Source organism: Pinus tabuliformis, chromosome 4_2, assembly GCF_031772625.1.
Source record: "Pinus tabuliformis cultivar Carrire ecotype Pingquan chromosome 4_2, CPIR1, whole genome shotgun sequence".
NCBI classification, from domain to species: Eukaryota; Viridiplantae; Streptophyta; class Pinopsida; order Pinales; family Pinaceae; genus Pinus; species Pinus tabuliformis.
In genome coordinates, this window is record NC_142304.1 from 66,978,455 (window position 1) to 67,004,991 (window position 26,537).

Below are 26,537 nucleotides of genomic sequence, written 5' to 3' on the forward strand. Positions count from 1 at the left end.
CGGAATGCAACCTGGGTGCTAGAAATGGCTCACCCAACAGAGAATGCCCTTGGCAATAGTACCTCTCAGTCGGAGACAGATATTCCGGCTAAATCACCGGATGACAATCCCACAGCAACAATGCAATTTCTGCTGCTCTGCGTCACTCTGATAGTGACTGCGTCACCCTATCCAGCTCTCCATCTCCCAGTTTGTCCCACGAAATCCTCTAGCGTTGCCTCTAGGCCCTGCGTCAGCCTCTCTTGCCTCTGCGTCGGCTTCTTAGGAAAAAGTATTCTTCAACAAGGTTTACAGATCAACAAAGTCTAGAAATCTGTGCCAATATATGAGTCAAAATACGAGTAAAACCTAGTCAAATTCAATAGCTGGTCAACGCTCGTCAAAGCCAGTCAAAAGTCAACTATGATCAAATTTCGGCCTGCGGTTAAGTTCGGCTATGCGGTCAATTACAGTTAACGGCTTGTGGTTAACACCAAGTCAAACTTGGTTAAACAGATGTCAAATAGTTCTAGTCAATGCTGGTCAAAGGATTGGCCAACCTCAGTGAAAGTGGCCAGATCAATTTGTTCTTCTTCCTTACATCTGCAGCTGTCCAAGAGAGATAAGAATGATGATGAAAGAGAAAGAGTTGCTCTTGGTTGGTCTTGAAATGAGACATCATAATGTCTTATTTATACATGTCCAGGGAGTGTGACAACCCATGGGACACGTCCCTTCACTGGCTGGCTGACTTGACTTCTTTTTGGTCGACTTGCCTTGTAAAAATAAAAATTTACATGATGCATCTAGGGCCGACTTGAAGACCCTTTAGCCATATGGGAATACCTCTCAATGCTACACAAAAATCGACAATCAGGCCCTATCAGCCCAAGGCATTATCCAAAGGATATAATTAGGCTTGGTACTGGCTCAATCACAATTATGGGTGAGGACATGGATGTTCCTACTTTGACCTCTACATCTACTTTGAATGCAATGTAATATCTTTCTTTCAACTAAGTTTTACCCCCTATTTACTCACTAATTTTTCTTTCTTTTTTATTTGTAATTCTCTTTTCTGGTGCTTTGGAGTTGCCTTGTGTAACTCCCACACCACTATTGTGGCATGTTATATCTCTAGTCCCGTTGACCTATTTTGGTCACTCTTGGGCATTAATAAAATGGTCTTATCTTATTATTAATTTTTAAAACACACCACCTCTATTTTGCTACACATGACTAGTTCATCAACATGTAAGTGAAATTGGAGAAATTGGAGTTAGTATTCCTTTATCCATTCTGTGTAAAGGACTTGCCTAACCTCACAAAAGGCTCAAGATTGTGTGTGTTCACTCAAATCTTCGCCTTTGATCATGATGATAAGAATATTACCTTGTTGCACCACTAGGATGTGGGATTATGGAGGTTCTGAAGATGATGGTGATGATGAGTTGCCTTTGGAGATGTTGCAAGCAAATATATAAGAGATGTCAGAAGGCTGTGGTCATAACACCACTGGTTCTGATCAAACCAGTGCCTCTTGTTCTTTCACTCTGGAAGAGTCAACTAACGAGATGCAACATGACTAGTGGTTTATGTGTGAACTAATTTATCATCATGAACTGAACAATGAACATTTTGATATTTGCATTTCTGTATTTCTGTTATGAATATGAAGCATGTAATTGAGGATGGCCTAGTTTTGTTATGAATATGATATCTAATGCTTTTTATTTTTATAAATTTGAATGTTCTGCGATTTTTTTGCATGATGAGTTTTGAGGGATAAAATTTTAAATTATTCTCACATATATTTAAAAATTCCTAGAGCGTTTTTAAATTGTGAAACCTGAGAATTTCTGTTTCCTGTTGTGAACCCTGAACCTGTTTCTAGTTTCTCATTTCGTGTAACATAGAATAAAAGGTAATAGAGAAGTTAAGAAATTCAAGGAATGTAAGTCCATGTACCTAGAATGACAGTCATAGGAGCAAGGCATGATGCACATTTGACTGTACCTGGTACCAATGTCACATGGTTCGAGTTCGAGTTAGGGTTCGACAATGATTAGATTTGGTTTGCTTTCGAATTTTTTGATCAGGTTCGAATGAAGTTCGCCATTAGGTTCACACACACACACACACACACACACACACACATATATATATATAATGAATTATAGGATAAAATAGTAAGAAATCAACATCAGTAAACGTCAAAAAAAGTTATCACGGACATGGAAACTTCAAGGATAAATTACAGGCTCAAGTTGTGACATGAGGTTATGAGTTTTGATCTATGAATTTGGTCAATGGCGATGGGGTTCGATTAGGTTCGCCAAACCTCAAAAAAAATTTAAGGTTCGCCAAAATTCGAACCTCAAGGTTAAAGTTCGACGAACCTTGTGACATAGCCTGGTACTAATATTGGTAGTGCTTGCTTAACAACTTCTTTTGCATTTCACGTTGAGCTCATTTTTGACGAATATTTTCTCATATACTTGGAATCAAAACTTTTACCTTGTCATTCAGCATTTCTTTTCCTGCCTACAAAACTGTCCATTGCAAGTCATTTCAGTGAGGTTTATTATTTATAAACTCACCCAGTCTGGTCAGTAGGGCTCACCTGAAGCATTACCATGATGGTATTACAAAATGCAGATTTGATTGCAGAAGTGGTCCATTGTGATCTCTCTTAACTTTGTCTTGTTTCGACCTTTTCAAATCATGTTAACAGCGTTGGTAAAACCAGTGAGATGCTTTTCAAACCATTGAGTACCTCATTTATAGAATAGCTTTTTGACTTTTAGAAGTAATTGTTTTTGTTTTATGCTTTTCACAGATACAGCAGCTGAAGGAACCTATAAACATTTACATTTCAGAATGGAACACGGGTGGGCTTGTCACAAGGATTGAGGTATGCTTTCTACTGCTCTATGCTGTCTTTTGTTTGTTAACCTTTTATATATCTAAATCTGTTTTCTGGGTTATTTTTCAGGGCTTAAGGGCCTTTCTTCCCAAAACAGAGCTGGTGAACAAGCCTTATGATAATTTTGCAGCCTTAAAAATTAATGTAAGCCGGGTTTTCAAAAGTTGTCTATTGCAAACATGTTACATTTTATCCAAGAAAATTTGTATGGCAAACTTTGTGATCTTTGGTATTTATGGTCCCCAGAATTTGAAAGTAGTTATTTAGATGGGTACTCGGTCATAGTAGAATAAGCATTTATTTACTGGAAACTTCTCTTTGTTGATTAGTTTGTTCTGCATTTGGTGAAGGTTGGGAGACAGATAAATGTACTGATTATTAGAATGGATGAAGAAAATGGCGAGCTAATAATCAGTGAAAGGGAAGCTTGGGTTAGCACTGTTTACTTTGCCATCCCTTTTGTCTCTTAATTGAGAAATCAGAAGATGAATGCCTGGTCATAATGGAGGATGGAGTTTGTGAAATAGGCTTTAGCAACATGCATCTTTATCTTCTTCATTGTTCTGTTTTTGCATGCACTTTAGTTTTATATGTCTTGATGGTTCTTCTTGGCAATTTGTTCCAGATGTTGTCATTCTGCAAATTTAGGGTGGTTATGTTGCTGATCTTATCAATGCCCCAGAAGATGGCAAATTGGTTCAATGACTCTGTAATTATTAAATACTTGGACTTAGATTGCTTCCTTTTAGAAACCAAAAGTGTAAAAATTTCTGTGTTCAAGAGTTTATTGCAAAACAGAGATTTCACTTCTTCACTAGAAGTTTCCCATATCTTAACCCTGTGAATTTTCAGCCTTAGGGCTGTTATGAAATATAAATAAAACCGCAGCAACAATGGACAATATTTCAACTCTTGACAACTCCAGTCAACTAGGCAATCAAGAGATAAGATATCAAAGTGTGCCAATAAGTTTCAGTCCCCTTGGGACATCTTATAATGCATAAAACAGATCTCAAAACACTTATGACAGCTGTAAAAAGAGCAAAAAATCTGCCCATTAGTTATAATGTTAAATCACTTAACATAACCCCTCTTAACTTATGTCAAATCAACAAGACATAAAGTCCCAGAAATTATAAACCATGAAGAATATATATATAGACTGTTGATTTTTAATGTACCTTGGACAAGTGATTTCCCATGGGTTAGTCTCTACCTAGGGAAAAGTGTCCAAAACAATTCTTTTCCTAAGTGTGACTTTATAAAGTGAAAGTGGCTTTATAAGTGGTAAAGTCAATGTTAAATTATAAGTGAAGGGTGACTTTAGACATAAAGTACATTGTGGGTACTTTATTTAATGGTTGAGTTAAAAAATAGAAAGTGAGAATTAAATGCACATATATTCTCATCCCTTGATCTAAATGAATCCGAGCCATTAAATCTTAGGGTTGTCCAAAAGTCATTTAGGGAAACAAAAGGGGGAAAAGAAAAAACACTGAATTCATTCTTCCTAAGCAGATTGGAGAAAGGAGGTTGAGAGTTGGAGAAAAATTCTGAAGGAGAAATTTGTTGCAGCAAACTAAAGGAGTGATTTATGGGCAAATATGGGCATGGAAATCAAGGCCTAGAAGACAACAAAAGGTACAGTACGAACAACATTTAATGCTGTGAGCTGCACGCCGTTCGAGAGAAGTTTTTGAGATTTTTTTGAAAAATCCATACAGTCTGTACAATACATATTTTTAGCTTCAAGTGGGCATGGAAATCGAGGCAAAGTGGGCACAGTTTTCAAGGAGTTTTGGGCTGAAGAGATAAGTTGTATTTTGCTGTTTTGTTTTGTCTACAAATGTATTTTTCCTAAAATTGAAAGATAAATAAATTTGAAGAGCTCTCTAACAGGTTTTCCTCGGAGAAGATTGAAGGGGTTTTGCCTAGGTCTAAGTTGACCAAAAATCAGTGTGTATTTTTATATGTGTTGTTGGTTTGTTTATGTCCATATTTATTTTCAGCATGTGTTGACATTCCCATGTGTTTTAATATGAAAATTTCATTTCCAGAATTCTATATGTTGAATGTATGTTTATGGGAAATGACATTTAACTGAATGGGAGTGATAAGGTGAAGTTAAAACTGGATTGGGATTGTAGGAAACTTTTTAGACATCAAATTTCGACATGGTATCGGAGCTATAGATTGAAAATTGCAGTTTGAACAACAGATAATAGTTTGAGACAACAAACAGTGGTTTGGACAACAAACTGAATTTTTGGACAAAAAACTCTGTTTGGACAACGGACTGATATTTTGGGACAGCAAGGTGAAATTTCACAGAGACTGAACTTTTGGGATAACAAGGTGTGCTGGAAAGTTCATTTTTCTATTTTCTTGGTTTTGTAAATTTTGGAAAGCAATCATGGCCATGTTTTTAAGGATAGAGGACAGACTGGATGGGATATCCAACTATGCCGTTTGGAAGGACAGAATTCAGACAGTGTTTGAGGAGGCAACAGTTTTGGGACATAGTGTGGCAAGTGGTTGTACCTCCTACTGCTACATATGAACTTGCTGGACTCACAAAAAATAATGCAAAGGCAAAAAGGATTTTGATGGACAGTCTGAAAGATCACGTGGTTCCTTAGGCGAGAGGAAACACATATGCATATCAGATGTGGACAACTCTAACCACTCTCTATCAGAGTACCAATGAGAGTAGGAAGGTGGTACTCAAAGAACAATTGAAGAACTTCAGGATGACAAAGGCTGAAAGTGTAGTTCATTATCTTGGCAGGATCAAATAGGTACGTGATGATTTCACTGCTATTGGTGAGATAGTTTCACCCACAGAGTTAGTCAGGATAGCTAAGTCTTGGGAGGTCTTTGGAGATTTTGTTGTAGGAATTTACAGGGTAAGTTCCTCAGACAGAACACCAAAGGACACTGCTCACAACCAGATCGCAGATCAATACACTAGTATTTTTGACGTGGTTAAAACCCTCAAAGAGGGAAACAGTCCACGGTCTGAGCCAACGCGGCCACTTCAGGCAATTTATTAATAAAAGAATGAAAATTTACATATGCTTCTCTCATAGACAGATTACCCTACAAATGACCCTCCATGCGCTTTACATAGAAATCATGGACCAATTGGGTGTCAAGCCACGGATCAAGTGTCGGTAATACCGAGGAGAGAGTGAACTGTCGGATCACTACATATCGTGACCGTCGGATTGTAAGTTACAAAATGTACAAGGTAAAGAAACACACTTTACCTAACTCTATACCTAACTCTATACTAGACCAAGTTGTACTTAACTATTTCCTATGTGTCGGAATATCCTAACATCCCCCCTTAAGAACAACTTGGGATAGGATTGAAGGATTTACAAATATGACACAATAGGAGAAGGAAGGAGGCATTAGAGCCTATCCCCCCTTAGTGACAACTTCCTGAACTCCAACCATAAATCGAAGTTTAGTGAACTTCGCCTCTGTGAGAGCCTTTGTAAAGATGTCTGCAACTTGATTATCTGTTGAACAATATTGCACTTCAAGAACATGGTCATGGATGAGCTTTCTGATGAAGTGCATGTGCAGTTCAATGTGTTTTCTGCGCTGATGTTGGACTGGATCTTTGCATAACTGAATGGCACTTTGATTATCACACCAAAGTGTAGTCGGATGCTGCTGCTGAAAGCCAAACTCTGACAGGATCTGACGAAGCCACAAGGCTTCCTTACTAGCTTCTACGACACCACGATATTTTGCTTCTGCTGAAGAAAGAGAAATGGCACCTTGTTTCTTGCAAGCCCATGTAATAGGTCCTGAACCAAGAGTGAACACATAACCTGCAGTAGACTTTCGATCATCAGGGTCACCAGCCCAATCGGAATCAGTGAAACCAACCTATAGAGGAGATGCTTCGGCACTGTAATGAATCCCAAACTGAACTGTACCTCGAACATAACGAAGTATTCTTTTAGCTGCTTTCCAATGACTTTCACGTGGGTTTTGCATAAACCGAGCAACAAGGCCAACAACAAAGGAAAGGTCAGGACGAGTATGGGTTAGATACAAAAGTTTTCCTACAAGTTGACGGTATAAGGTAGCATCAACTTCAGGAGAAGTACAAGTGACTGCAAGTTTGACTCCAGACTGAAAGGGAGAAGGGGCTGGCTTACAGTCTTCCATGTGAAAGTGGCATAGAATATCACAGGCATACTTGGACTGAGAAAGGGAAATACCTTCCTTGGATTGCAAGACTTGAAGACTGAGAAAATAATGTAAGTGTCCTAAGTCTGTCATTTCAAACTTCCTTTTAAGGCTAGACTTCACATGGTTTATAAGGTTGGGATCACTACCAGTCAGGATAAGATCATCAACATAAAGAACAAGAATGATAAGAGACTTGCCCACTTTCTTGGTGTAGACAGTATTGTCAGAATGACACCAGAAAAGCCATTTTCTAAAAGAAAGTTATCCATTTTGGCATACCAAGCTCGAGGAGCTTGCTTGAGACCATAAAGGGATTTCTTAAGCCGACATACAAGGCTGGAGTCTATTTGTATAAAGCCAATAGGTTGTTCCATATAGATTTCTTCATGCAAGTCCCCATGCAAGAAGGCAGATTTAACATCCATCTGATGGACTTCCCATTTGAACGAGGCAGCAAGGGAAAGAACAAGGCGGATAGAGTTCATTTTGGCAACAGGGGAGAAGGTTTTAGTGTAGTCAATCCCTTCAACCTGTGAAAAACCTTTAGCAACAAGACGAGCTTTATGTTTATCAACTTTCCCATTTGGTCCATACTTGGTTCTGTAAACCCATTTGCATCTAACAAGTTTTCATCCCTTTGGTAGAGGAACAAGATCCCGTGTATCATTTGCCAATAAGGAATGATATTCTTCATTCATAGCTGCTTCCCAATTTGGATGGCCTGAAGCTTCTACAAAGGTGTCAGGATCATAATTTGCTGGAGCTTGAGCCAGTAAAGAAGAGGCTCTGTCAAACTGAGAACGTGTGCGTCGCTGATCAGTAGGATCATCGGCAAGATCACTTGCTGCATCTCGAGTAGCACGAACCCATTTTGGAAGCTGAGGAGCTGAAGGAGGATCATGAGATGGTGGGGGAGGATTGTCATCCTCACTTTCATCATCTAAAGAAGAAATGTTTTCAAAAGTAGAAGAGATAGGGAGAGGGGGCACATCCGCCGGACTAGGCTCGCAGGCCGATATATTTTCATCAAATTTTACATCTCTTCTAATGATAACATTTTTGGACTTAAATGGAATAAGTCTATAGCCTTTGACATCTTCAAAATATCCTGTAGAAACTTTGAATAATTTAACACATATTCAATGGAGATTATCCTGATCATGTACTAATGCGGAAAACATACACAATACATAAGCTCCTCTACGTTGATCAAGAATATAGCAGCATCAATAACAATAAAACATCAAGAGCATTCACACATTAACACAGTATGTATCACGGGGAAAGCATCTCGCTAAAAACCCCACACTATCTGTATATTAATGATTGAGTCATGTAACATTACACAGCATAATACTTCTCACAAGTATCTCCACCTCTGTTGCACACAATACAGCTCAGATTTGATCTCCAAATCTCTTCCACTGCTTGCCTTCTTCCACTGCTCAATACCTGCTCAAGAACTGATGAGAATTGCTTCCCAAACTCGATTTTACACTGCAAAATAGTCACCCACACTATGTTGGACGTGAGCAACAGCTATAATATCATGAAGATACGTGAGCAAACTCATTGGCATACTCAATCCTTTGATTGTGCAAATCATCATGCACAGCTATAGTCACAACTGATAGCAATCTGATCCTCTAACACCTGTCCCTGCTGAACTGAACATGCACTGACATGCAACTGAGTTAACTGATGTATTCTATAGTTGCATTATGAGTTAATAACTTGTGAATTAATTAATAACTAATTCACCCAACTCATCTTTAGTCTATTGATCAGTTAGACTAAATACAACCAGTTTAACAAAGCTAAACTGAACACAACTCCATCAACTGTACCTCCAGTCCACTAAACTCAACTCACTTGAGTTCTAACTGAAGTCATGCATGCAACAACTCAACTGACTCATAAGAAAAACGAATTTCCTTCTGACAGCTGCATGTGCCACTTCCGTAGCTCAAACTGAAGTGCTCCAAGAGAATAAGATTAAGTTTATAGTCCAAATATTATTGTGAGATAATAATATTTGACTTTTCTATTTTTGACAGCCAGTCTAAAAATAGACTTGATCACTCACACTGTGATCACTCACACTTTCATCAAAAATAGAAGTCCATCTATTTTCCCAACTTGATCAATCATCCATAAACATAGACATGATCCATATGTCTAAAAATAGACATAGTCTAAAAATAGACTTGCGCCAAAAATAGCCTGCGGGCCCACTTAGTGAAGGCGACTCTTTTCACTAAGCTCCATCATCTTGTTGCAATCTCAACACTCCCTCTCGACAAGATATGGATTATCAGCAACCCCTATCCTGCCTCGGTGGTACTCGAATTTGCTCCTGGTGAGAGCCTTCGTCAGAATATCAGCATCCTGATCCTCCGTTGGAATGTACGAAAGTAACATGATCCTCCGCTGCACACAATCTCTGATATGATGGTACCTGATGTCAATATGTTTAGATCTATCATGAAATACAGGATTAGCCGAGAGTTTAATGCAACTCTGGTTATCACAGTAAATCACAGTAGGATCCAAATGAGAACCGAACAAACCAACCAGGATCTTCCTCATCCATATAGCCTCGCATGCAGCCAAACTTGCTGCCATATACTCGGCCTCCGCTGAACTGAGTGCCACAGATCTCTGCTTCCTGCTGTACCAAGAAACTGCTGTCGATCCGATACTGAAGACCCCTCCTGATGTGCTCTTTCTGTCCGTTGGGCTCCTTGCCCAATCTGCATCCGTGAAGCCACATAGCTTCACCTCATCCTCCTGTCTGTACCACAAACCATATCCCGATGTGCCTCTCAAGTAGCGCAATACATGCTTGCCCGCCTTCCAGAAGAGCTTGGTAGGCTTAACCATAGCTTGTGAAAGCTGGTTAACTGCATAGCATATATCAGGTCGTGTATTGACCAAATACATCAGCGACCCCACCAACTGTCGATAAACAGTGGCATCCACTTCTTCTCCCGAAGTGGCATCCTCCTTCCTCCAACCTCCAGGAAGAGGAGTATCAACAGGCTTGCAGCCATGCATGTTGAACTTCTCCAGTATCTCCCGAGCATACTTGCCCTGAGAAACAAACAGTCCACCACTGCGCTGCCATATTTCCAATCCTAGGAAATAGTGAAGGAGGCCCAAATCCTTCATCTCAAACTCTGTAGCAAGATCCTTCTTGCATGACAGTATCAACAGCTCATCACCCGTTAGAATCAAATCATCAACATACAGTACAATGATAAGAAACTTACCCTCCACCACAATCTGGTATAGGTTCGGATCCGCCTCGCTCTTGGAGAATCCAAGTCCTGTGAAATAGCTGTCTATCCGTGTGTACCAAGCACGTGGTGCTTGCTTCAACCCATACAGCGCTCTCTTGAGCCTGCACACATGCGACTCGCTGCTGAAGACTTCAAAGCCTTCGGGTTGCTCAATGTACACCTCCTCCTCAATGACTCCGTTGAGGAACGCAGTCTTCACATCCATCTGATGAATGTGCCATCCCATCTGCGCTGAGAGAGCAAGAATCGTCCGTATGGAAGAATACCTTGCGACAGGTGCAAAGGTCTCCTCATAATCGATCCCCTCAATCTGTGAAAAGCCTCGGGCAACAAATCTTGCCTTGTACTTCTCCACACTCCCGTCAGCTGCCTGCTTAACTTTGTAGATCCATCTCGAACCTACCACTGATTTCCCTTCCGGTCTAGGAACAATCTCCCATGCACTGTTTCTGACAATAGAATCATACTCTTCCACCATGGCGTCTACCCATGCGGGATCCTCCACAGCTTCCTCGAAAGAGGATGGCTCAGTCACAACACACTTGCTCATAAGAGCCATGTATCCAGTGTACCGATCAGGTGACTGTCTCTGCCTACGTTGAGTTGTAGGTGGTCCTACAACTTTCTCTGCATCTTGAGCCAGTCGCTCAGCTTCTGTCAAGCGCTTTCGCCCTCTGATGGTTGGCGCTGCATGAGTGGTCTCTTCCACTCCATGAACCTCGTCCTGTGGCTGATCCACGTCCTGAAGCTCATCCTTAGGAACTAATAGCTCCTCATCTGCATGCAAGTGTAGCTCCCTCTCAAGCGAACACTTCATGGCTTTCTCCTCCTGAAATTTTATATCCCGTCGCACAACAGTTTTACCACTGTCTGGCAAATACACACGATAGTTGTGGGGCGTATCAGTGTACCCCACAAATATCCCAACCTCTGCAGTCGGTTCCAACTTCTTTCTGGCATCCTTCGTCACATGCATGTAAACGTTAGCACCAAAAATCCTCAAATGAGAAAGATCAGGCTTCTTACCAGAATAAGCCTCCTCGGGTGTACTCATGCCAAGTATCCTATGAGGACAACGGTTCTGCACATAAACTGCTGTATTGCATGCTTCCGCCCACAAGTGAAGGGGTAGGCCCTGATCATGCAACATTGCCCGTGCAACACCCACAATCGTTCTGTTCTTCCGCTCAGCTACCCCGTTCTGCTGTGGGTTATGGGGAGCTATGAGCTCTCTACGAATCCCTTCTGCCTTGCAGAAATCCTTGAACTCGTCCGAGATGTATTCACCACCATTATCGCTCCTAAGAGCCTTCACCTTCTTCCCCGACTCCTTCTCGACCAGTGCTTTGAATTCACAGAACTTTGAATATGTCTCGCTCTTCTTCTGCATGAAGAAGATCCAGCACTTACGAGAGAAATCATCAACAAAAATCACATAATACCTGTGTTTTGCTGTCGAAGCAACTGAGAAAGGTCCACACACGTCTGTGTGAATTCTCTCAAGGATCGTCGTGGCGCGACTATCCTTCTCGTGAAAGGTGGCTTTCACAAACTTCCCCAAAGTACACCCCTTGCACTGATCTGACTGCGCAAGTGTGCCTTTAGGAAGCCCTGTAGTGATCTGCTGCAGTATCTTCAAGGCTCCATGGTGAAGGTGACCCAATCTCCTGTGCCACAACTCGCCATCATCCCGGCTCACCAATCCTTCTGCCTTGCTTGCCATTGCTGCGCATCCATCTACATGCAACTGATAAAGGTTCCTCACTCGAACCCCTATCTTCCGGGTCTCACCAGTTGTCTTGCTGCGCAGGAAGGCCTTTCCCTCGCTGAAAACAACATCATACCCCTTGTCTTCTAACATCGCCACTGAGATGAGATTCTTCTTCAATCCTGGAACATGCATGACTTCCTTCAATACAAAGGGTTTACCAGACTCCCTCTCAAAGGAAATGGTACCGATACCGGTCGCACTGTATCTACCATCATCGCCCATCTCGATGTGCACTCCAAGATCTTTGTCCTCCAGATCAGAGAACAAATCTCTATCTCCCGTCATGTGAAAAGACGCACCACTGTCCAGAAACCACACTGATCCCATCACACTTGAAACCAAGCATGCGATCAATGAAAAATCAAGCTCAAACTGAGAAGCTAAAGCCTCTCCCCCTGCAGATCCAGCAGCTTGCTTGTTCTTCTTCTTCTGCGGACAATTTGTGGCATAGTGGCCGTGCTGGTGACAGTGAAAACACTTCACTTTGGACATATCCTGCTTCTTGCCTTTCGCACCGGAATGAAAAGCTTTCTTGTTCTTCCCTTTCTTTGCTTTGGCAGCCAAAGCACAATTCTCTTCATCAGATACCTTTGATGAAGATCCATTCTCACCTTTATTGTTCCTGAGTTTATCCTTGAGCGCCAGGTCGCTCTTGCTTTGGAATAACATTTGCAATCCGTTGAAAGACATTTTCAACAACACTGTTGCAAAATTCGAATTCCACCAGCAACCAACTCAACTGCTTCCGATCAACCCTCGCTTGATATCCTGTAAAAATCTCTTCTACAAATCAAGCCGCTCCGATACCATGTAGAAATTTTTTCTACAATTATCTAGCTCTGATACCATGTAGAAACTTTGAATAATTTAACACATATTCAATGGAGATTATCCTGATCATGTACTAATGCGGAAAACATACACAATACATAAGCTCCTCTACGTTGATCAAGAATATAGCAGCATCAATAACAATAAAACATCAAGAGCATTCACACATTAACACAGTATGTATCACGGGGAAAGCATCTCGCTAAAAACCCCACACTATCTGTATATTAATGATTGAGTCATGTAACATTACACAGCATAATACTTCTCACAAGTATCTCCACCTCTGTTACACACAATACAGCTCAGATCTGATCTCCAAATCTCTTCCACTGCTTGCCTTCCTCCACTGCTCAATACCTGCTCAAGAACTGATGAGAATTGCTTCCCAAACTCGATTTTACACTGCAAAATAGTCACCCACACTATGTTGGACGTGAGCAACAGCTATAATATCATGAAGATACGTGAGCAAACTCATTGGCATACTCAATCCTTTGATTGTGCAAATCATCATGCACAGCTATAGTCACAACTGATAGCAATCTGATCCTCTAACACCTGTCCCTGCTGAACTGAACATGCACTGACATGCAACTGAGTTAACTGATGTATTCTATAGTTGCATTATGAGTTAATAACTTGTGAATTAATTAATAACTAATTCACCCAACTCATCTTTAGTCTATTGATCAGTTAGACTAAATACAACCAGTTTAACAAAGCTAAACTGAACACAACTCCATCAACTGTACCTCCAGTCCACTAAACTCAACTCACTTGAGTTCTAACTGAAGTCATGCATGCAACAACTCAACTGACTCATAAGAAAAACGAATTTCCTTCTGACAGCTGCATGTGCCACTTCCGTAGCTCAAACTGAAGTGCTCCAAGAGAATAAGATTAAGTTTATAGTCCAAATATTATTGTGAGATAATAATATTTGACTTTTCTATTTTTGACAGCCAGTCTAAAAATAGACTTGATCACTCACACTGTGATCACTCACACTTTCATCAAAAATAGAAGTCCATCTATTTTCCCAACTTGATCAATCATCCATAAACATAGACATGATCCATATGTCTAAAAATAGACATAGTCTAAAAATAGACTTGCGCCAAAAATAGCCTGCGGGCCCACTTAGTGAAGGCGACTCTTTTCACTAAGCTCCATCATCTTGTTGCAATCTCAACATATCCAACAAAAGTACATTTTTCACTCTTAGGTTCTAAAGCTTTATGCTTTTCATCTGGAATATGGGCCCACGCTTCACTTCCAAAAACACGAAAGTGACTTACATCTGGTTTGATTGAGCTCCATGCTTCTTCTGGAGTGATATTCTTTAAAGCCTTAGTAGGAGTGCGATTTATTATGTAATTTGCACAGTTAATTGCTTCTGCCCAAAAACTAAGACCAAGTCCTTTAGATTGTAGCATACAATTAGCCATTTCTTTTAAAGTGCGATTCTTCCTTTCAGCTACACCATTTTGTTGTGGAGTATATGGAACAGTATGTTGCATTTGAATTCCATTCTCAGTGCAAAAGTTGATGAATGTGTTTTTAACATATTCTCCGCCATTAGCAGATCTTAGCTTAAGAATTTGATGTCCAGATTGTTTTTCAACAAAGGCCTTGAAGACCAAAAATGTGTTAAATACTTCACTCTTGAGTTTTAAGAAGTATACCCAAGTGCGTCTGAGAAATCATCAATGAAAGTTAAGAAATACTTGCAGCCAGAGAATGAAACAACTGGAAGTGGACCACATAAATCACTATGCACAAGCTGTAAAGGGGCTGAGGCATGCCAAGAGGCACGTTTTTCAAAACTGTCCCGATGATGTTTTCCGAGTACACATCTGGAACAAACAACATCTCTGCAAGATACCATAGGAAGACCTGTCACCATATTTTCTTTACATAGATGCTGAAGGGAGCGATAGTTTAAGTGACCAAATCGCTCATGCCAAAGTTTGCTCACTTCATCGTTATGAGCAACAAATACTGAGGGAAGATTTGATGACCCAAAGTTGTGAAACTTATACAACCTTGTAGAATCATCAGCAATGCCAGTAGCTAAAATATTTTTAGGATCTCTTAGGTCCTTGATTACAACATCATGAGGTGAAAATTCAACGATTTTACCTTCACCTGAATGAGTTATCTGATATACAGATAGAAGGTTGCAGGATAAGGTTGGAACACATAATACATCATTAAACTGACCATTGTCTAGATGAACAGTTCCAGTCCCTACAACACTAAGAGATCTATCATCACCAACATATATATTTTTGGTGTTACAATCATTTAAAGAAGAAAACATGGCTTTGTTTTTGGCCATGTGATAAGAAGCTCCAGAATCAATGAGCCACTCATGAGAATGAGAAGAAGAAGATACATTTAGTGCATAGCCAGACCGAGATGCTTGACAACCACATGCAGAAAGTTCCATTCCTGAAGATGAAGTTGAAGTTGAAGATTGCTCCAAATGGATGTTATGTTTCTTCATCGCTGCTTCCAAGGCTTCCATCTTCTTAAAGAATTTGGATTCTAAGTGGCCATCTCAATTACAAAAGTTGCAATGTCTATCAGTCTTCTTCCATTTGTTTTTATTTGTCTTATCATTTTGTTGAAGTGATTTTTCATTTGGAGGCTGAGATTGCTTACGACCCTTGTTTGGTTTAGGACCATTCTTTTTAGAATATGACTTCTTAGGATTCTTTGAATTTGGTTGCTGCTGGGCGGCTAACGCTTTCTTGGAAGAGTTTCCAAGATTAAAAAGACCAAGGTGTAAGAGTTTTTCTTGTTCTCTTATTAAAGAATCACAAAAAGAGTCAAAGGAAGGGGACTTGTAGTCTGTTCCTTGAGAAATGAAGGCTTCTCTTGTAGAATGGAAGGTGGAAACAAACACAGAGTAGGCTGGTCCCAACTTAGTAAGACTGGAATAGATAAGGTTACTATCTTCTTTCTTAACTTTAACACCTTCCAAGAGATATCTAAGGGTCTTGAACTTGGACAAGAAATCTTCAATGCAAGAAAAATTATTAGGGTCCAATGTAAGCAACTCATTTTCAAGTTGATGGGCTCCAAGTTCATTTTTAATCCCAAAAACTTTATTGATTTGTTTCATTGCTTCATCAGGATTATCAAGTTCTGCAATATGGAATCTAAAATCTGGAGAAATAGACATCCCTATCAATCCACGTGCTTGATCTTGCCTATGTTCCCATTTAGCAGCCTTATCTTCATCTTTCGGTTTCTTTTCTTGGCCTGAGGCTATTCTGTAGAGACCTTTACTTCTAAGTAAATCCTCAATGTAGGACAACCATTGGAAGTAGTTGGTGCTGTCAAGGGTAACTTGGTATTGACTTTCCATTTCAACGGAAACTGAAGCTAAAGATGCTGAAACGAAGTGTTCCAATGGATAGACCTCGAAAAAATAGGCTGGTTTAAAAAAAACGGCTCTGAAAACGGCGTCCGGATGAAGAAGTTATGGCTTTTTGAAAAAAAGTTGATGAAGTTGCCGACGAAGTGCGGGAATGTGCGGAAATGAAAAAGTCCACCCCCACAAAATGGAGACTTGAACCCAAGACCTCTACTCTCTTAAAATAGCTTTGAACCAATTGAGCTATACAAAAAATTGAGAGAGAGAGAGGGGGGGGGGCTTTGGGTTGCGTGCTTGCTTTGAAAAAGCTCTTTTTCCCTACAAAACAAAAAACACAAAACGCAACACGGACATGCAAAGAAAACAAACCATACGGCTCGAAGTTAGCTTTAGCCGAAAAACTAAATATTTTTAAAAATGAACCTTGTGGCTCAAAGTTAGCTTTAGCCGAAAACTAAATATTTTTCTCAATGTTTCTGATTTTCCGAGATCACACTAAGGCGCAGCGGAAAAGAGCATATGCATGAGAAAAATCCTTCCTTTCTGTTTCTGATTTGCCCAGATCGCACAGAGTCGCAGGGCAAAGAGCATACGCAGAAATGAAAGGTATAGATCCGGTAATAAAAAAAAGGCTAAATAAACCGAAAAATGACGCAGCTAGGGCTACCAGAAACCTTTTCGCGTGAAACGAAAGGGGTTCCTCACTGGAACAGACGCTCCCAACACAACAGAGCAGTCCTCTCGGCCCGAAACAGTAGATCTAGGAAACGACAGTCGGATGCAGTTCTACCGGCTTCAGATTTGGATCACCAACGGACGCGGCCCTCAAATAGCTCTGATACCATGTAGGAATTTACAGGGTAAGTTCCTTAGACAGAACACCAAAGGACATCGCTCACAACCAGATCGCAGATCAATACACCAGTGTTTTTGACGTGGTTAAAACCCTCAAAGAGGGAAACAGTCCACGGCCTGACCCAACGCGGCCACTTCAGGCAATTTATTAATAAAAGAATGAAAATTTACATATGCTTCTCTCATAGACGGATTACCCTACAAATGACCCTCCATGCGCTTTAAATAGAAATCATGGACCAATCGGGTGTCAAGCCACGGATCAAGTGTCGGTAATACCGAGGAGATAGTGAACCGTCGGATCACTACATATTATGACCGTCGGATTGTAAGTTACAAAATGTACAAGGTAAAGAAACACACTTTACCTAACTCTATACCTAACTCTATACTAGACCAAGTTGTACTTAACTATTTCCTATGTGTCGGAATATCCTAACAGTTGTTACCTCTAGGGAGAATCTTCCCAATTGGGACAGGTTTTGGGATGATTGCGTGAAGCATGAGATATGAAAAACTGACAGTGGTGGGGTGAAGATAACAGATGAGGAGGATGTAGCCTTGACAGCCAGGGGGAAGAATAAAGGGAAGGCCAAGAAAGGGGCCTCATCAGATGGGGCCAAGGGAAAGGAGAAGAAGAAGAAGAAAGATACAGATATGTCTAAAGTCAAATGTTGGGCATGTCAGAAGATGAGACATTATGCTGCTACGTGTCCTAAGAGGAAGAACAAGGGGAAGAAGGGTAGCGCAGCTTCACTAGAGGTGGAGAAGTTTGCTTCACAGTTTGACAAGGACTTTGCATTTATTACTTCTACATCTAGTAGGAGTACATAATTCGATGTGTGGTACATAGACATCGGGGCCTCCCGCCATATGACAGGTGCACGAGAGTTCTTTTTAGAGCTTGCAGAGAGGGAACTTGATATTGAGATTGTACTAGGAGATGACTGCACTGTGAGAGTTGTTGGTGTGGGGCATGTGACCTTTGAGAGGGAGTCTTTGCCTCCTTTGAAGGTCATGGATGTTTTGTATGTTCTGGGGATGAAGAAGAACTTGATTTCAGTGTTTGCTATGGAGGAGAAGGGGTTTGACGTCACTTTCTCAGGAGGGCAGGTATTGATGCATCCCAGGGGAGCTTCCATCACTTCGGCCAAAGTGATTGGAGTCCGCTTTGGGAAACTATACAGGTTCAGTTTTCAGTTGGCAGGAGCATTGGTGAGTAGCACATCTGGTAGCACTCACACTAGTACCACCAACAGTAGAGACTTGTGCGAGTTATGGCACCGGAGGATGGCACATATGCATCATGGAGCTTTGAGAGTACTGAGGGAGATCACTACTGGAGTTCCTGATTTCAGTGTTGAGCATTATGAGGTCTGCAGAGGGTGTGCTTTGGGCAAGTACACCAAGTTACCATTCCCAGCGAGCGACAACAGATCTACAGGTATACTAGACTTGATTCATATTGATGTTAGTGGTCGTATTTCTCATGTGATTTTGGGTGGCTATGAGTATTGTGTTATATTCATTGATGACTACTTTAGGAGGACTTGGATATATTTCCTGAAGACCAAGGGTGAGGTCTTCAGTCGCTTTAAAGAGTTCAAAGCTCTTGTGGAAAAGTAGACAGGTAGGAAGATTCAGGTCTTGAGGTCAGACAATGGTGGTGAGTACACCGATGATGGGTTTTCTGACTTCTGTGAACAAGGGCATTAGGAGAGAGTTCACGGTTCCTTACAACCCCCAACAGAGTGGTGTGTCTGAAAGGTAGAACAGATCTATTGTTGTGGCTGCTAGAGCGATGATTCATGATCAGGGGTTGCGTTTGTTTTTGTGGGCTGAGGCCTGCAATACTGCTGTTTATCTCCAGAACAATAGTCCTCACAGAGTATTGGGGAATATGACTCCGGAGGATGCTTTCACTGGAGAGAAGCCTCATGTGGGGCATCTTCGTACCTTTGGATTTCTCACATATTCTTATATCCACAAAGAGTAGAGGACGAAGCTGGAACCCATGGCAGAGAAGGGTATCTTTATGGGTTACAACGAGACTTCGAAGGCCTATCGGATCTTCATTCCTTTTAATCGGAGAGTGATGATTAGGAGGGATGTGAAGTTCGAGGAGGAGAGGGCCTATCGGAGATCACAGGAGTATGATGAAAGAGAATCACAAACTTTTCCTCAGCAGGCAGGTCAGGTACAGGGAGCAGGACCTCAGGGTTCTGGATCAACTGGTACAGGAGGTACTTTAGTGTCTGTGACATCTGGGGCACCAGTGGTGAGTTCATAGAGCACTTCTTTAGGGAGTCCATTGGTACAGAGTTCACATGGCACTTCAGCTGACATAGGCACAGGTGCCGGTATAGGTTCTTCGAGGATAGGTGCTGGTATAGGCACACCGGGTCAGTTGGTGTTGAAATTTCTAAGTTTGACATGTCAGAATTCCCTACTCCATTATTTGGTTTATTTTCTCCTACTTGTTCTTTTCATTAACAAGTTATTTATAAATATAAATACCGAAAATAAACATAAATGCAGCCTTAACACATATACAGATCATCAATTGAAATAACTGAGACAATCACACAAGGGACACCGTTATTTTTGGACAATCGTCCCCAGAAAAACCCAATGTAGGAAAAACTGGTGCAGAAGATATGAGGGTTTTATGATTATGCAGTTTCTGAATACAACTAGGGTGCCAGAAATGGCTCACCCAACACAGAATGCCCTCTGCAGAAGTACCTCTCCTCGGAGACAGATATTTTCGCTGATCAGTTACCAGATGAATGATCCCACAACAACTACGGCGGCTCCTTAGTTGGACAGCGAAAGCTGCTCCACTGCTTTGTGTCACTCTGCTAGGGACTGCGTCACCCTCTCAGCTCCAGTCTGACTCACAAAGATCTCCAGTGCTGCCTCTTGGCCCTGCGTCAACTCTGCTAGCCTCTGCACAACTACTGATGCCTCTGCGTCAACCTCTTGGCTCTCCGTGTCAGCCCTCTGGCCCTCTATGTCACCCACGCTGGCCTCCTAAGCCTTTGCGTAAGTCCCAATTGCCTCTGCGTCAGCCATCCTAGGCTTTGTGTTGTCTCTCTGGCACTATCTCTGCCTCTCTGCTATGTATTCTTGGCCTCGTGCCGAACTTCCCCTCGCTCCAATAGATCACTTGTCTGATTCTCTCAGCTAACCCCGCTCTAGAAAATTGAACTGACTGATCAATATGGTGTATCTCCAACTGACCCTCAAGCCTCCTCTTATACTTTTCATGTTGAGACTTCAACGGCCAAGATTAAGTCCCTAATCAACGACTAAGATTAGATTTGCCTTGATCCATGTAATTTAGAACATTCTCACCTAGTTTTATATTAATACCTATTAATATTTTAGTTTTCCTAAGTTTAGACTTAGGAACCTCATTAAAATATTAATTATTTTAATATCTCTTCAACCAAGTGGAATTTCCCCAAACGATTTTTGGGTTTTGGAGATCTTATGTGCCTTAGCTTCTCCACCAATTTTCATGGCTAGAACACATCTGATGCTACCACAAATCAACACTTCCTCTTAGCGAGGAATGTGCTCTGGTAATTCTTCACCATGGAAACATCACATTGATCCTCCGCACCAGTACCTGTGCCGATGCTTGGCCTATTGCCTTACATCATCTGCGCTGCTGCTTCCTGTACTGCTGCCCATGACACTGCCACTGCCACTGCTACATTTGTACTGCAACTCCCTCTCAAAATGCTGCCTCATGCTACCCATAACACTACCACTGCTAACTGCTGCACTGCAACTCAGTTACTGAGAAGTAATTGAATTCACCCAAACACTGACATCCTGGTCAGTCTGGAAGCCTCGTGATGCTGAAGCCTCCTTTGTTGCTATCCTGTGCTCCCTCTGCTGCCATTGCGCTGCTGCAACCTCTTCTGTGCCTCTCGCACTGCTGCAACCTCCACGATGCTGCTACAGGCTTCTGCACTCTACCACTGCGTTGTCGCTCCATCACACCTTGCTCCACCCGATACCTGTCATCATGCTACTGTCTTTAAGTGCTCCCGTAGATGGATGTGATTCAAGAGTTTGGGCACCTCAAGGATCCTGCCCCAGTTCTGTAGTCCCCTTGACTACAACTCTATGTCTCTCCACCTTTTCTCTAGAGGTGCATGAGCACTCATGGCACAATCATCATTAGTCTCGACCTTTTTCTCTGCCTTAGCTGGAGTTGCCTTAGAATTGGAAGCCTCTCCCTTGTTTTTCTTCTTGGGACACTGGGATGCATAATGTCCCAGCTCCCAACAATGGAAACACTTCACCTTGGAGATGTCCTTCTTCTTCCTCTTCCCCTGCTGTCCTGCAGATGCTAGAGTCGCATCCTCCTCCTCCTCTTTTTTGATTCAACCTCCCTTGCCACTACTCCTTGCCTTGGTCATCCACCTGATCTCTTCTTGGTGAAGAGCTGCCCACATCTCCTCCCATCCTGGAAGAGTGGCCCTACCCAAAATACTTTGGACAAATGTCTCCCACTCCTCAAAGACTGCATTTAGGGCAGTGCTAACCATAAATTCTGGATCTGGTGTAGACTCCACGGAAGTAAGCTGGTCGCGAATCTCCTGCAAACTGAGAAGGAATGGATCTATCTGCTCTCCCTTCTACATTTGATATGACCGCAACAGATTTTCCAATATCATCTTCTGCTGCACGGAAGTGCCCTGATATAAGGTCTTCAAGGTATCCCAAATCTCCTGTGTTCTTTTCAGCAATATGTGGTATGACATGATCTTGGACCTTGTCTAGGATTATCCATTTCGCCCTTGCCATTGCATCCTCATACTTCTCATTCTCAGTTGAGTCGATGGGGATAGCCATGGTTCTCAAGGCAAAGTCCTTGATGCAATGTCGATCCAGGACTGCCAAGATCTTGGCCTTCCAGATGACAAAGTTGGAAGCCCTGTCCAACCTGTCCGGATCCCTTAGTCTGTTCACTGCCATTTCAGCTCCTCTTCTGGACTCCCTCTGAGTTTCGACTTCCCTCCTGGAAATCTCCCTTTAAGTCCTAATTTCCCTCCTGGAAATCCTCTGGCCAACTGTTGAACCGCTTCTCTCCAATCCTCCTTGCAACTGCAACTCAGATCTGGATTTTTTGGCTAGAAATCCGTCAAGGTAGCGACTCCCTCTACCTCGGTTCTGTCTCCTTAGGTACTGTTATGTACTGACAGAAACAACACCCCACCAACTTCTCAATCATAATCTGCCCATAGCTCTCCAAGCCTCGACAACTAAAGAAACTGATCCTTTCAGGCTCTGCGCAATCCTGGCAACGATAGAATCTGCTCCGCCTGGCCACAACGTCGATCCTTCCTGGCTGAGAAAGATGATCGGGCACTGCGTAGGTCTAATCTGCCCCTCTCTGCCTCTGCGCTGACCCTCTTCTTGGCTCGAAATTATGACGTAGGTCCTCTGCGTCACTTCTTCTCTGTTGCTTTTGCTCTGGAACAATGCTGTCTCTCAAGACAGTTGCTACTGTTGCAAATTATTCAGATTTCTGCTTGTGCCTTCAGTCCTCCTGTGATCTACAACCCTCTGATACCATGTTGAAATTTCTAAGTTTGACACGTCAGAAATCCCTACTGCATTATCTGGTTTATTTTCTCCTACTTGTTTACTTGTTCTTTTCATTAACAAGTTATTTATAAATATAAATACCAAAAATAAACACAAATGTAGCCTTAACACATATACAGATCAACGACTCAAATAACTGAGACAATCACACAAGGGACATTGTTATTTTTGGACAATCGTCCCCGGAAAAACCCAATGCGGGAAAACCGGTGCAACAGATTTGAGGGTTTTATTATTATGCAATTTCTGAATACAACTAGGGTGCCAGAAATGGCTCACCCAATAGAGAATGCCCTTTGCAAAAGTACCTCTCCTCGGAGACAGATATTCCGATTGATTTGTCACCGGATGAATGATCCCACAACAACTACGGCTGCTCCCTAGCTGGACAACGAAAGCTGCTCCAAGCTTCTCCACTGCTCTACGTCACTCTGCTAGGGACTGCGTCACCCTCTCAGCTCTAGTCTGCCCCACGAAAGATCTCCAACGTTGCCTATTGGCCCTGCGTCAGCTTTGCTAGCCTCTGTGCAGCTACTGATGCCTTTGCGTCAGCCTCTTGGCTCTCCACGTCAGCCCTCTGGCCCTCTGCATCACCCACACTGGCCTCCTCAGCCTCTGCGTAAGTCTCAACTACCTCTACATCAACCTTCCCAGGCTCTGCGGTGTCTCTCTGGCACTATCTCTACCTCTCTGCTATGTATTCTGGGCCTCGTGCCGAACTTCCCCTTGCTACAACAGATCACTTGTTCGATTCTCTTAGCGAATCCTGCTCCAGAAAATCGAATTCACTGATCAATATGGTGTATCTCCAACTGACCCTCAAGCCTCCTCTTATACTTTTCTTGTTGAGTCTTTGACAGTCGAGATTAAGTCCCTAATCAACGGCTAAGATTAGATTTGGCTTGATCCATGCCATTTAGAACATTCTCACCCAGTTTTTTATTAATACCCATTAATATTTTATTTTTCCTAAGTTTAGACTTAGGAACCCCATTAAAGATATTAATTATTTTGATATCTTTCCAACCGGGTGGAATTTACCCAAACGATTTCTGGGTCTTGGAGATCTTATGTGCCTTAGCCTCTCCACCAATTTTCATGGCTAGAGCACATCTGATGCTACCACAAATCAACATTTGGCAAACCTTCAGGTTCACCAGATTGGGGGGTAGAGGATGAGGTTCCCTATGGTGAAAGCTTCTTCAAGAAAGAGGAGGCCCAAGTGGCTTCAAGACACCTTGAAGGAAGCGTGTTGATTTGGGGTAGCATTGGATGTGCTCTAGCCACAACAATTAGTGGAGAGGCCAAGGCACATGAGATTTCCAATACCCAGAAAGGGTTTGGGCAGATTCTAAACAATTTGGAAGATATAAAATAATTAATATTTTTAATGGAGTCCCTAAGTCTAACTTAGGGAAAATAAAATATTAATGTGAATTAATATAAAACTGTGTTAGAATGGTCCAAAAGTCATGGATTAAGCCAGATCTAGTCTTAGCCGTTGATTAGAGACTTTATTTCGGCCGTTGATTTGTCAACGAGAAAAGTATAAGAGGAGGCTTGAGGGTCACTTGGAGAACACACCGAGTTGATCAAGATTTTGACTTTTTGGGGCTGGGTTTACTGAGGAAGTCGAGAGAGTGATTAGAGTTGCAGCTGAGGGGCAGTGAATATAGAAGCAAAGAGGTAGAGATAGCGCCAGGAGGATCAGCGCAGTAGCCGAGAGTAAGGGATGCAGAACCAGCCAGGGGTCCACGCAGAGCTAGCTAGGGCTCATGCATAGGCAGCTAGGAGTTGCGCAGCGCCTCAGAGGGCTAGCGTGGGTGACGCAAAGGGTTAGAGGGTTAATGCAGAGGGTCAGAGGGCTGACGTAGTGCCTCCAGAGGCTGACGCAAGCCATGCCAGAGTGGCGCTAGGCAAACGCTGGGCCAGAAAGGGCTGACGCTGTCCCTATAGGCTAACGCTGGGGTTTTGTGGGGTAGATTGGCGCTGTGAAGCTGCTAGAGTGATTATCCGGGGTTTCGGCCGGAACATCTGTCTCCGACTGAGAGGTACTACTGTCGAGATTATTCTCTGTTGGGTGAGCCAGTTTTTGGCACCCAGATTGTATTCTGAAACTGCATGATAATAAAACCCTCAGATAGCTACACCAGTTTTCCCGCATTGGGTTTTTCCAAGGACATTGGTCCAAAAACAACGGTGTCACTTGTGTGCTTGTTTTGTTTCCTTCAGTTGATGATCTGTAATGTGTTGAGCATGTACTTGTATTTATTTTCTGTATTTACATGGTAAATTACTTGTTATTTAATCAGAACAAGTAGGTAGAAATAAATCAGAAAAGTACATGAAGGGTTTCTAACAGTTAGACTTAGAAATTCCAACAAAGCGGAGTCTATTGGTCCTCCGAAGAGGGTGAACAGGGAGAGTGTGCCACCTTAGCGGTTTTGTAGTTATGTAGCCAAGGCTACCAGCATTGTTGACTCTGAGCCTACTATCTATGAGGAGGTTGCCAGCTAGGAGGTATGGAGAGAGGCTATGGTGGAGGAGTATGCCTCTATCATTAAGAATAAGTCTGGGAAGTGGTGCCTAGGCCTGACGGCAAGTTAGTTGTGACTTCTAGGTGGCTCTACAAGAACAAGCATGCTGCGGATGGCAGCATTGAGAAGTTCAAGGCGAGGTTTGTGGCTAGAGGGTTCTCACAGATAGAGGGAGTTGACTATGATGAGACCTTCTCTCCCGTAGCTTGGTACACTTTTATCCGATCCATTATTTCTATTGTTGTAGAAATGGGTTGGCAGATCCATCAGATGGATGTGAAGACCACATTTCTGAACGGAGTTATAGAGGAGGAGGTGTATGTTGAGCAACCAAAGGGCTTTGAGGTACTTGGGTAGGAGACCCATGTATTCTGGTTGATGCGAGCACTCTACGGACTTAAGCAAGCTTCGAGAGATTGGTATTCGAGGATTGATACTTACTTGCAGCAGATGGGTTTCAGGAAGAGTGATGCAAATTCGAACCTGAACTACATTGTTGTAGGGGATGATCCGCTCATTCTTGTGCTGTATGTTGATGACTTGTTCATTACTGGGGTAGAGAGACTGATTAGTGGTTGCAAGGAGGATCTTGCTATGGAGTTCGAGATGAAGGACATTGGGCTGATGCATTACTTTTTGGGGCTTGAGGTGTGGCAGGAGGAGGGGCATATCTTTCTGGGGTAGGGCAGTATGCTGTGGATGCGTTGAGCAGATTTCACATGGCAGGCTGTAGACCCATGTCTACACTTATGATCAACAACTGGAAGAAGCTTCATGCTTCAGATTCTAGTTTGGTGGATCCCACATTGTATAGGCAGCTTATTGGGTCCTTGATGTATCTGGTCAACACTAGGCCAGATATATGCTTTGTAGTGAACACACTTAGCCAGTTCATGGTTGAGCCCAGGAGGGTGCACTGGGTAGCTGCAAAGCACATTCTTCACTACGTGCAGGGGATTGTTGATTATGGTCTGGACTATAGGCGGGGAGATGGAGTGAGGTTGGTAGGTTACACAGATTCAGATTGGGCAGGGTGTGCTTCTGACAGGAAAAGCACTTCAGGGTGTTGCTTCGGATTGGGTTCGGCAGTTGTGTTGTGGTTCAGTCG

At 42.3% G+C, this 26,537-nt stretch overlaps 1 protein-coding gene across 1 annotated transcript in view; it reads left to right on the forward strand.

Moving 5' to 3' along the window:
* The window catches only part of LOC149168269 (protein PIGMENT DEFECTIVE 338, chloroplastic-like), a 359,634-nt gene that overhangs the window by 46,427 nt on the left and 286,670 nt on the right, over positions 1–26,537 (forward strand). The window contains 3 exon segments of the mRNA XM_089428201.1: positions 2,819–2,893; positions 2,975–3,049; positions 3,256–3,336. Coding sequence (XP_089284327.1) covers positions 2,819–2,893; positions 2,975–3,049; positions 3,256–3,336 — 231 coding nt within the window.